The sequence below is a fragment of the Cucurbita moschata genome, unplaced genomic scaffold (genome assembly GCF_002738365.1).
Source record: "Cucurbita moschata cultivar Rifu unplaced genomic scaffold, Cmos_1.0 Cmo_Scf00002, whole genome shotgun sequence".
Classification (NCBI taxonomy): domain Eukaryota; kingdom Viridiplantae; phylum Streptophyta; class Magnoliopsida; order Cucurbitales; family Cucurbitaceae; genus Cucurbita; species Cucurbita moschata.
Window position 1 is genome coordinate 6,753,078 of NW_019268518.1, and position 12,548 is coordinate 6,765,625.

Here is a 12,548-nt window from a genome sequence, read left to right on the forward strand (position 1 = left end):
GTGATCATCGCCTTAGTAAGCTATTGTCTCACCAACTAGCTAATCAAATGCGAACCCCTCCTCGGGTGGATTCCTCCTTTTGCTCCTCAGGATACGGGGTATTAGCAGCAATTTCCAGCTGTTGTTCCCCTCCCAAAAGCATGTTCTTACGCGTTACTCACCCATTTGCCACGGGAAATACCACTTCCCGTCCGACTTGCATGTGTTAAGCATGTCACTAGCGTTCATCCTAAGCTAGGGTCGAACTCTCTATGAGATTCATAGTTGCATTACTTATAGCTTCCTTGTTCGTAGACAAAGCTACTTCAAAATACATTAAAGATGTATTTAACGTAAATTTAAAAGTTCAATGGTTTATGGTCTATTAGACACTCGTTAGAAATAGACGTAGGATACACAATGTAGGGTTAAATTTGTCATTTTTTTATAATTTGGCTTCACAGAATTAAAAAAATAAATAAAGAATTGAAGAATTTGTTTTAAAATTTAAACCAAGAGAGAGGATTGCAACCTACCTATGCCTAAATTGAGTAAACCCAAAAAATTAATGATATTAATTAGAACACTTAAACTAAAATGAATGCTAAGTGCAAGGTTTTAGTATCTCTTGTTCATTAAATTAAAATAATATATTTAAAATTAAAAAAAAAAAAAAAAAGAAAGAAAGAAAGAAATAAATATCTGAAAATTAGTTTATTGAGAATGAAGAAGAACGGCATATAAAAAACCTGAATTTCGTCGAAATATCCCCAAATGTTATTTCCCCCAACATATTTCTATGGCTTTTTTCTCTATTCCTAAACTTCATCTTCAACCTAACATGCCTCTTCCTGATCAACCCCGCTCCGATTCTCCTTCTCCGGTGCCGTCGATCACATCCTTCCGCCGCGACGAATTCCCCAACCCCATGGATTTCAACCCTTTTGCCACCGTCCCCTCCATCGTCGCTCCTCCCGACGATTCCCTCCGTTTTGAGACCGATTGGTTCTCCGACACGGATTCCGACTCCGAACGCGATGTCAGTTGCTTGGTGACTGATCTTTTTGAGAATCATCGCTTCACCGATCATTTACTCGCTCTCAGCAATCACGATCATGATCTGGATTCTGGGCCGGACCCATTTACGCATTCTGCAAACGACTTGGGCATTTCGGGGTTTGAAGATAGCGGTGACATTGAATCTAACTATACTGAGGAGCTGTGGTCGACGTTTGCTGTGGAATCTGATAGCCGGGTTTCGGAGGTGGATGTGAGCATGCAAGTTGCGGATTCGATTAACAGTGACCTTCGGGTTGTTGATGTAGATTCGGACTCGGATTATGAAAATGGAATTATCGGTGCTCTGCAATTTGTGACAGGGGATGATGGCGAAAATGATGTTAATTGGGTTGAAAGTCCGAATCCTCTCTCAGATAACTTCAGCTTTTGTTTTCAGCAGAGGAATTCGTACGAGGATTTTGAATGGGAGGAGGTTGAGGAACGGGTGGACGAAAGGGAAATTTCGAGCGTAGTGGTGGAGGGAGCCGAGGAATTGACCATTGCATCTGGTTTTTCCAATGATGAAGAATCAGGAGAAGAGGCGGGCCGATGGGAAATTTTATTGGTAATGGACGACATTGGGAGCAACACGAATTGGGAACGGGATAATGATGCTGAGGCGTACGTAGCCGACCAGGATGATTACATGTATGCAGCAGAATATGATACCCTTTTTGGACAATTCGTTGAAAATGAGAACGCTTTGAAGGGTTGTCCTCCAGCAGCTAAGAGTGCTATGGAGAATCTTCCTCTGGTTGAGTTAAAAACAGAGAATATACTGACAGAGGAAGTGGTTATTTGTGCTGTTTGTAAGGATAAATTTTCAATGGAGGAGAAGGTGAGGAAGCTTCCTTGCTGCCACTATTACCATGATGATTGCATTCTGCCATGGCTGAATATCCGAAACACATGTCCTGTTTGTCGGTATGAGTTGCCCACCGACGATCCAGATTATGAGCGTAGGAAGAGTCAGAGGGCCAGTGGTGGCCAGCAAACGGACTTGCAGGTCAGGTACAATTTTGAACTAATAGCTTAAGGTTAGGCAGTCTGTGAAGTGCAACCTGTGAATAGCCTCTTTTAGATGAAGAATGTTGCTTACGATTTTGCATTTTGTAAAGGTTTTGTGGTAAGTACTTGTTTTTAACATTATCAGCATTGCTGTTGATACACTCTAATTATCTCAGGTATCCATTGTGATTCAATGCTTGGTAAGTTTTAGTCACCAATAGTAGTGGGAAATTATATTGTCTTTTACCTTGTTGAATTCAGTTTAGGATTTGTAATGCTTAAGACAGGACATACTAATGATAATATTACTACTACAAGTTCTGGGCTTTGAATTGTGTAGTTGTGAAGTATATTAAATTAATATGTTTATATGCTTGAGTATCTGTTGGTAAACCTGTAAAAATGGGAACCTGAAGGCACTTTGATCTTTCATGAATTGTGGGGATTTTTTATGACTATGGAAGGTTGTTTGAAAAAAAAAAAAAAAAAACTAAAGAAGAATATATATATATATTTTTTTTTTCTTTCAAACAACCTTCCATAGTCATAGACTCCTAAATTGTGGTGCTAGCTATTGTTGCATTTAGTTGTGTGTAATCTTATTGTTCCATTCAAATTTTCTTAGAAATGCTTATATGAAATTTTATGATGGTGTTAGTAGTTCTATTAGTTGAATCTCGGTGGCCTTGGGCAGAAGATTCAAGAAGGAGCTTTGAAAATAGAATTCTTATTGTCATATATTTGTGCGTAAAAGGGTGAAGTTTATTTATTTAATTGTTTAACCAGAAACAAAGCTTTTCTCTCAAAAGATACAATGTAGTTTGAGCTTACTTGATAAATCAGCTTTGTGAGGTGAACAATGAATAAGTAGCAAATCATCAGTTTGCAGGCATTGCTCTTAAATTGCCTCCTGTTGCGTTTTGGACTTCTTTCCTCTTTGTTTGGTTCGTTTGCATTTTCTTCATGGTCCATATGGTGTTTGCTGCTGCTACAACGCCAGTGCACCATATAAGACTACGACATGAAACCGAGGGTGAAATAGCAGGGTTCTAATAACCACTTCAATCATTTATCCTCATACTTGCAATCTGGATTCTACTTAAGCTGTGCATGTGTGATTGATGGAAGATTATCTTTCTCATATTGATTTAAAAATGAAGTTGAAAACATTGGAACTTTGACTACACACAATTCTGCAATTTCACCCTGGTTTATTTCTTGGTGTGTTGTTGGGAACTCTGCGATTGGAGTTGGTTGGCGGTATTCTTTCCAGGTTTGAGATCGTGAAACATATGAAACCCAGTTAGTTTTATCCGTATTGGTTATGAGGTTGTTTGCTGTGGCTAATTTCTTTGTAAATTTCAGGTTTCTGAGGAGTAGATTTTGATTTCATCCATGTTTTTTCACATCCTAGATTGCATTTTCTTTTCAGGTTCTTGGAACATACCATTATTGGAATGAAATTTTTTTATTTCACCCATCAATCATATCTTTTACCTATGGTTAATACATTGAGATTGATTCAACAAAGGGTCTGATTGCCAACACTGTTCAAAATATGTTTTTGTTATTACTTGTCTCAACCTGGAAAATTTTCTTGATCTTTATATGATATTGATACCCATGAAGATGTGTTGGGTGCAATTCCACCCATTTTCATCAACACATATTGATCTTATTATTGGTGTACTACTTTAAATCATTCTAATTTGGAAATGGTTGGATGAAATTCTCTCCAACCTTCTATCTTTTGTGATTCTTGTAAATTCTCATCATGGTTATATGTCGATAGAAGCGTTTTTCCTCGTTGATTTGCAGACGAGATGCAAACTTGAATTAGGTTTGGACTATTAAATGGGAGAATGGGAGAAAGCTAGCAAAACTCAGTAAATCAGAAGTATAGTGCTTTTAATAAATGTGGTTGTCTAATTAGACGACGGAGACTTGATATGTTTAACTTACATAAGAGGGCGTCTACAAAACCAACTTTAATGCCAAATCCGCATATGCAAATCAAGCAAAACCAAAATATGTGAAAGTGAGAATTAATGCAATAATGCTACACTATTGCATGATCCCTCTCGATGAGTGTTATTTATAGACTGAAATGATCCTACCTCTTTTAGAGTATTACATATGGGCGTAGGTATCGATGGGCCCTTCACAAAACTTCAATAGCTTAAGATATTGTAAAGATTTTCTTGGATCTAGGAATCATGACATCAATAAAACTTCAGAAAATCAAACGAAATCATATCTCTTAAGAACTCAATAAGAAAAATCGAGAACTTGTGTTTAAATGAACGTAGAACTCTCATAAGGATGAACCTCGACAAGTTTAAGAAGCAAACCCATAAAAAAAAACCAATGTTAAATGTTAATAAACTCGAAATTTATACCATTATTTTTCACTTGAGGTTCAAATAGATCGTAAAGATATGTGGAATGAACCTCTAAAACTCCATAAGAAACCTGGGCAAGAAGATGAAGTGGTAGCTATCATGTCAAAAGTTACCCAAGTGTTATTGTAGTTATCCTCAAAATCGGTAGTGGATTAGGATCTTAATCCAAGTTTTGGTGAGCAAAAGAAATGTCCTAAGTGATTGTCTTAATCCGAATTAAAAAAAAAAATGCTCTACCACTCCTTTAAATGCACTTCTCAACATCATGAATTAAAAGCACGTACATTCATTGCACATTCTAATATGGAAAAATCACATAAAAGTTCGTAATTTATTACATCAATGAGTTAATCCATTAGTGTGCATAATTGAAGCAAGAAAACGATGGGCACAAAAGAGAAATTCTAATGCTTAAAGAACAAAATCGAGACATGTTTCACAAAATTTTGGCACAAAAGATGTATATTCATCGAAGAATCGAAGAACAACATAAGAACAACATATGAGTCAAGTAGAGAGAATCATACTCAAAGAACTAAAACACGAGTCTTCCTATCGTTAATAATCATCAAAAAGCCTATAACTACAGAAGAATTTGTGTGGTTTGTAAACCATGAAAGCCAAAAAGAAGACTGCTTTATCTTTGATGACTGATTGATTCTTTTCTTTCCAAAGATTGTACAGTAGAGTGCGAGTAGCACATCTCCATAAAACCTTTTCCTTTCAAGCCACAGCATTTTCGAGACCCAATCATCCACCCTTTTAAAAAGGCACACAGCCACCCTGAACTCATTTAAGACCACCCATTTGTGCCCCAAAAGAACAGCGTTCAATAGAGGAAACTTCTGTAACACAAAAACTACTACAGGTCAATAAATGATTATAATTAGAGGAAAATTCTTCAAGAACACGCTCAAATGTTCATTCACCTTGTTGAATTTTCCAACAACAAATCATCCTCTTGTATTCTTTTTCCTCACTAAAGTATATGAGAGGGAATGAGTTGAAAAAGAAATGGTTAAAGATGGTTTGTGAAAGAGGAAAAAAGCAAAGAAAATTGGTGATTTGTAAGATGAACACTATTGGGTCAATTTGAAGGAATAGAAAGCCAACAAGCATCTAAATAAGACAGCCACAATAAAGATGATTTGGGCATTTTCCTCTCTCTTTCTATCTAAATTAATCATCAAATTATACTAGCCAACAAAGCTGCAATAATGTACATTTTGGACTCTATCCTATACTTAAAAGGACACCCACCACAAGAATTTGTATTGAGAGAGAGAAAGAGAAAGAACATCACCAAATGCCATTCAACAAATACATACATTGAGGTTGCTTTAATGGGGTGCAATGAAAAGTTACCCATTTTGATATACCAATATTTTTTGGCTCTCTCTTTCTCTATAGAATTCTTTTCAAAAAAGAAAGCTTGAATTGACAAGATGAGCAATAGGAGGGCAAGATGTAGAGGGTGGTGGCACTAACCCACGCGCACTTTGTCCCACAAATTGTCACCTATCATCACCCTCTCCCTCTCTCTATTGTCTTTATCTTTCTATTTGTTTGGCTTTCTTTTTTTTCCCTACTTCCTTTGCTTACTCCATCATCTTTCTTAACATAATTTTATTTCCCAATCAGTTTCTTTTCACTTTGTATATAATGCATCAGTCCAAGTACTTTTCAGAAAATATATATTATTCCAAACACAATTGGTTCTTAAAGTTTCAAAGAGTACAGGGGAAAAGAAGAAAAGGAAGGTTGATAAATAAGTTTTATGTATATTTACTTGATGTTAGCTTTTAGTGAGATTAAAAAGCTCCTGATGGGTTGAATCGTTTAGTTAGGTCAGATTGTGAGTTTTTTAGATTTCGTAACATTATAAGGTTGTGTTGGGGTGTTAGGTTTATCTTAAGTTATAAGTTGAGTGTATATTTGATGTGTAGATTGACTTATCTCAAGTTGATTAAAGCCATAAGTCAAATATCTAATCGGACACCGTCAACAAAGGACATTTTTCATCTTCCAAAGTCTTCTCGAGTTCACCCTTAATTGGGGTGGTGACTCGAACCTCTAACTTCCTAGTCGATGATTTATGTCTTAACTAAGTGAACTATATTTACGTTGACTTCTTTCCTTTACTTTAAAGTTGTACCAAAGTTTACGAATTCGTTTAAAGGGCAAAGGACATGATAAAATTATTGAGTACCACTCCATAGGACAACATCGTATATAAATATCCACATGATGTACACTACAAGTACAATTGCAAAAATGACAAACCAGCAGTGAAGTTTCTGATACAATTGGACAAGAAAACATACTGAAATCTGTACTTCCCTACATATCTATCAACGTCCTACACAGATCTCAGGACACTCACAAGTGAGTGAAGGAGAGAGAAAGAGACAGAAAGAAAGATCATGGTCAAAATCTTTGTAATGACAATGTTGACTAAGCAGTCCACTCAATCAGACAAGAGCCTCAAGATGTGGGGAAGCAGAATTTTTTTTTAAGTTCTCTTTTCTCCAGTAAAGATTGTGGTATTACATGATTCAGAGAAAATCTCTTTATTAAGTGGAAGACTAACTTTCAAAGCAAGTACACAATTACTTGCGAGTGTAGCTATTCCTTACACAAATCAGACAAGCTTTTCCACTCTGAAAGCAACTTTTTACCTTGCTGAGTGAGTGTGGTTAGGACCTCAGCTACTCTCTATGCCTTTAGCAGCTAAAAAAATGCGACCCCAGTTCCACCAACAAGCTCAGATTTGACCAGATTTTAAAAATAACATGCTTGATTGAAGCAATCATACATGGTTGGCCATTAATTTTTTGGCAGCTCGACATCGAGCAACTCTGGCGTCTAGCGTCCCTTGCTCGGACCACAAAACTTGACAACGATTGAAACAACAAGACTAAGTGATGAACTACGGTTAGAGTTTATGAGTAAAAATCTTATTTTTCAAAAATCATCAAGTCAACAATATCATCATAAAAGATTTATACAAAGCAGTCCCGGGGTGTCGACAACTTTCATGTGACAAAGTTTAATCGACTAGGACTATTATGATGAGGGACGACATTGAGGTTACCTTAGTGTCTAGATCTCTATCAACTTTGGGAATTCATATATCATGTAAAATTTCCTATATATTTTGAGAAGACAATGCAATATTTACTACTTTCATACAATCAAAGAGCATGAATGTATAGCCTCTCTATGGATAAAGAAGCCAAAGATATTAATTACAGAAAAGTGCCTCCTTTCACCTCAACTTTAAAATTTTGTCCTCATGTTGAGGTCGCAGTAGTTTTCATTGTGCTAAACAAATATACATTAGGCCACGAGAGCAGTGGTTAGAAAATATTGGCCTTTTTCTAATTGTTTGAGTAATCTGAGACACAATAAATACTTGAGCACTCTGTTTCTCTCAGCAGTGTTTTCAAATCTAGTCCTTTTCATAGACACAATAAATAAGCCTCTGCTTATCTATCTTTTAAAAACTTAATATAATATGATAGTTAGTGCCTTGAAAATTGAAGTTTTTTCAGCTACTTCTGCCTTTGTAGTGATATCCTCCCTCCTTTTCTTTCTCCTTTTCTATCTTTTTGTGGGAAGGTGGGAGAAGGTTTAGTATGCATTTAAAATTGTGGCCATTATCTTTATTTCTTGCTCTGAAATTTCTAGGATAAGTATAAATGATTGGATCAAATTGCACAAAATACAACCAAAATGCACATGAAGGGGGAACAGTATCAGGTAAGAGATGGCATCAGGATCAATTTTCATTCCTACAGTTTTATCCCAAAAGGATAAGATGGTAAAATCATATTAAGAGCATTGTTTTACTCCAAACCTTTACGATTCAGCACCAAGAAGAAAAAGACCTACCTATAACCTCTCTTTAGTGCTATGATTGGCTCAATCTCAGCTATGAGATTCAGGGAGCAAGTGGACCAAAAATACTAGCTCCTGAATAGGGATGTGAAAAAGGGCTTTGCTTGCCTTGTCCATCTTCCCTTTGCTTACATCACTAGATTGAATTGTCTACAAGAGATTTATTCTTTCTTTTTTCATTTCATATCAACTTCTCGACATACTTTAATGTACCGCGCTTCTTTTCCTAATCATTCTACCATAATAATAATTATACTTCACACAATATGTTGCTTTCTCTGATGTAAGCAAGACATGCTATCAAAATTATTATCGCAAACACAATCAATTCTCATGTATTGAATCATGCTTATATCACAAACACATACATATATGGAGTACCCATAACGAGAAGGAAGATACACGGATATAGTAGAGTACCTGGACGTTCTCGTGACATGAAAAAAAAAGCAGCTGTGCCATAATAGGATATAGACATGGTCTGCATGGTATTCCAGAGATTCAAGCTCTGAGAAACTTTCTCAAAATCACTCCATGTTCCTGAAAGTGGGCCATTGGAACCCTTTACGTGCTATAAAGCACCTTCACCACCAAGCTTCCCACTCTCCTTAAACATAGGCTTCTTCCCTTCCAATACCCAAGCAAGCTTTCAACAATCCCTGAAAAATGCAGCCTGGTGAAGTCACAGGTCTCCAATATCTCATCCCCTCCAATTTATCCGCATATGCCAATAATTTTCCCATGGCTCAGAACAACCTACCTATGGTGCAACTTAACCAATTCTCAAATCCCTTACATAATTTCCAAGGAACTACTCAAATTCAAGATTTTAATCGGCATCCATGCTTGAGTAGCTATTCAACTTCTGATGAAGCAGATGAGCAACAACAAAGCCTCATTAATGAGAGGAAGCAGAGAAGGATGATATCCAATAGAGAGTCTGCACGCCGGTCACGTATGCGCAAGCAGAAGCATCTGGATGAGTTATGGTCTCAAGTAGTTTGGCTTCGGAATGAGAATCATCAGCTTATCGATAAGCTGAACCAAGTTTCAGACTGCCATGACAAGGTTGTTCAAGAAAATGCTCAACTCAAGGAGCAGACTTCCAAACTCCGTCAAATGCTCACAGAACTACAGGTCAATAGTCCTTACCCCAACTTCAGAGAAATTGAAGACATTACCCCCAACACGCCATCTGAGAGCTGAGACTGCACCGGTCTTATAATAGGTTGTATAGATAAGCCAGGGTGAGGAGGAAATTTTTTCCATTTCCGTTCTCCATTTATGGTTCTTCTGTCTCCAGTCTTTTCCTCCATTAAGCCTGTAGCTTCATGCACGTGAAGAAGAACTGCTACAACTTCTGTTTGAGCATTTTCGTTAATTAATGCTTAATTATGATTTTTACTTTTGGTATCAAAGACAGCTTAGTACTTCTAAACTTGCTCCATACGGAAATACATTGAGAGATACCTCATAATCCTATTTCAAATATAGTTCTAAAAACTAATGAGAAACTATTTATGATATGCAAATAACAAATACAGGACAAACAACGGTTCTTTGGCTCACCACAATTTGGTATCTTATTTGAGTGGTGTGGCTGGTGAGAAGAGTGTTTAATGATACTAAGGGGATTTAGTAGGGTTAATGGCATGGTTTTGTCCTATTCGCTTCCTCTTGAAATGGATTTTCCAAAGCTTTTTGCAACTACCTTATCTCTTCGTTGAGCTCCTTGCAGATCTATTTGTATCTAGAGGTTATTATTTAGATTAGAATTACCTAGTATCTAGGGTATTTAGATTTAGTTAGTCTTTCTCCCTCAACTGTAACTCTCTATGAAACAATAAGAAAAAATAGCGGTCGACTTACAACAGAAATAACCAACTGTGATTAAGGTTCATATTGTGCCGTGAAGAAAGTAGTAGTCATGATGTTGAGTGTACTGAACAAGGAAAGCAATCAGCAGAACGGGTTGGATGATTTGGACGTGATGGAGAAATAAGTGGTGGTAGATGGTATCGATTATAACTTGTAATAAGATTTCCCTTAAAAAATAAACTGAACAGAAAGATATCCAATGAAATTTTGAGCACTGCTAGCGCTAACAGCTTTTTGAAAGCTTTCATGTTTGTGAATAGACCAGAGAAATAAGTGTCAAAAACATCTACATAGGACCCAGAGTACTCCTCTGTTGACCCTTGATAAACGACCTCTCTTTTCCTTCTATGATTTTTCATACAACAGAACCTTTTCACCTTTTGTTTCTTTCCTACACATTCTTCAACATCTTCTGCCATTTTCCAAAAATATAAATCAGTGCTGAATTCTGATATTGTACAACTGTTAATCCTATAAACTCAGATGTTATAGGAACACGTAGATTCGATAACAGCGGACAAAATAAAAGGAAAACCAGCCAATTCTAGTTGTGCTCCAAAGATCTGAGCACAAACAGATTGAGGAGATAAGCCCATTTCCTTCCTAGAGAAGATTTTTTTCAGAATCTTCTGCACTATTTATGTGGGACTATTTGAGCTAGTAAAGTGGGACTATTTGGGCTAACCCAAGACAAGAGGAGACCGAAGTATTCAGTGGTTCACGGTCTGAGCAAGAACTCAACAGACTAGCAGTCATGCCATTTTCTTCATTACATATACTTCTCCGAAAAACATTGGCGCATGTAAACGGGGTGCTCTACCAACTGAACTGTAGCCCTTTGCTTGTGATACATATCTTATCATATAGACAATTTCTTGTCAAGATGAATAATGTGCGATATAATTTGTTTATTTGTTTGATTGGCATTGCTCGATTTATAATCTATCAATGTGATGGGACATAGCCCATTTATTTTTTCTTTGTTATGATAAGTGACTCCAAAATCACAAGTTTAGAATGTATGTCTACCCCTACAATTTCTACCTTCAAAGGAGAAATTACTTGCTCCATTTACGCTAATCCACTAATTTATAGTTTCAGTACTAAGAACTAGCTTGTGACTTACCTAAGGCGATCAAGAACTTGCAATGAACACCACAAATGAATGCATAACTTCATAAAAGTGCATTGAATCAAAAGAGTTCTAACACCCACATCGATCCTTAAACTCCAGCCCTAAAAAGACTTGGCACGTAACTTCAAAGCAGAGAATTCATAAACAACAACAACAACAACAACAACAACAAACATTCTTCGATTAATCTATTGGGTTGAGAAGAAAAAATATGAGAAAAGAGTCGGAAAAGGAATCTGAAAGAGAGAGATTTCAAAATCCGACGAACACCCAATGTCAGAACAAGCTTTCTTTCAAGAATCGTTCCAAAAACAACATGGAGATCTAAATGCTTTTCCAAGACATTGACCAGAGAGGGAGATTCATACCTGAAAATGCGCAGATTAGAGGTGGGAAATTGATCAAATGGGATTTTGATGATGCTTGCTCGCCACCATCTCCGCACGGAAATGAATCAACTTTTGACGCCCCTCCTCCCCGCCTTCATATAAAAAAAAAATAGTGTTATTATTATTATTATTTACTTTAAAAAGTATATAATTTTCATGATTTATAGTTAAAACTATATTCGTTTAGATCTAATATTCAATTTAAATGTAAAAGTATAAGAAAAACAGTCACCTTATTTGACATTTCTAGAGGCACTCCATTTTGGCTTCTTTGTATCTAGAAAAAGAAAATACATAATGATTTAGGTTAAGAAGTTATAAACGAATCTGATCATTTATTGTAAATCAAATCTATATTGCTACTCAAGTTCAAACTATGTGAATCCAAATCCATGGCGAAAGGCTCACCTAACTTCGCAAAAACTGATAATTTTCTGTTCAAATATTGTCCACCTACCAATGCCTCTGCTCTGGCGAAGGCTGCTTTTTGTTTTTCATTTTTCTTATTTTATGGGTCAATTTCTCCATTGGAGAGTCTCCAATTTTGACCGGAAAAAGGTCTATATAGCGAGTTCATATGGACCTGTGGTGATATCTTCAATTCTCTTGAACACCCATTTCATTTGATCGCCTCTTTCACAACCCCAGATCTCTATTTTCTTCGGATTTGCCTCTTTCTTTCCCGATCCAGAGAAAATTTTCAGGTTTGATTTCTTCTGGGTTTTCATTGAACTGCCATCTTCATTGTGCCCGCTATGTGTTTGCTGAAATGCCCCCCCCCCCCCCCCCCCCCCCCCC

The 12,548-nt window shown here is 36.7% G+C and overlaps 3 protein-coding genes and 1 long non-coding RNA gene across 5 annotated transcripts in view; 3 read left to right on the forward strand and 1 right to left on the reverse strand.

Annotated features, from left to right (window-relative positions):
- Positions 1 to 719: 719 nt before the first annotated feature.
- LOC111430034 lies at positions 720 to 2,378 on the forward strand. Its single transcript, XM_023066155.1, has one exon. It carries the CDS (start codon positions 779 to 781, stop codon positions 2,072 to 2,074), a length of 1,296 nt encoding a protein of 431 aa, XP_022921923.1. The 5' UTR covers positions 720 to 778; the 3' UTR covers positions 2,075 to 2,378.
- A 2,509-nt stretch (positions 2,379 to 4,887) lies between these two features.
- Positions 4,888 to 12,250, reverse strand: LOC111459575. Of its 2 annotated transcripts, none has more exons than XR_002713315.1 (4): positions 12,159 to 12,250; positions 11,983 to 12,027; positions 11,730 to 11,842; positions 4,888 to 5,293 (listed from the first exon to the last, which is right to left on the reverse strand). It is a non-coding gene; the product is annotated as an uncharacterized LOC111459575 (long non-coding RNA). The 2 variants fall into 2 exon arrangements; XR_002713314.1 differs by lacking the exon at positions 4,888 to 5,293 and adding an exon at positions 6,647 to 7,365.
- LOC111459568 (basic leucine zipper 43-like) lies at positions 7,948 to 9,714 on the forward strand. The gene has a single exon (XM_023102551.1). The coding sequence runs from the start codon at positions 9,015 to 9,017 to the stop codon at positions 9,552 to 9,554; it is 540 nt and encodes a 179-aa protein (XP_022958319.1). The 5' UTR covers positions 7,948 to 9,014; the 3' UTR covers positions 9,555 to 9,714.
- The window catches only part of LOC111459563 (6-phosphogluconate dehydrogenase, decarboxylating 3-like), a 3,129-nt gene continuing 2,679 nt past the window's right edge, over positions 12,099 to 12,548 (forward strand). Inside the window, exon 1 of the mRNA XM_023102539.1 lies at positions 12,099 to 12,454. The gene's annotated coding sequence lies outside the window, so the exon portion shown is untranslated. The remainder of the gene's footprint in view (positions 12,455 to 12,548) is intronic.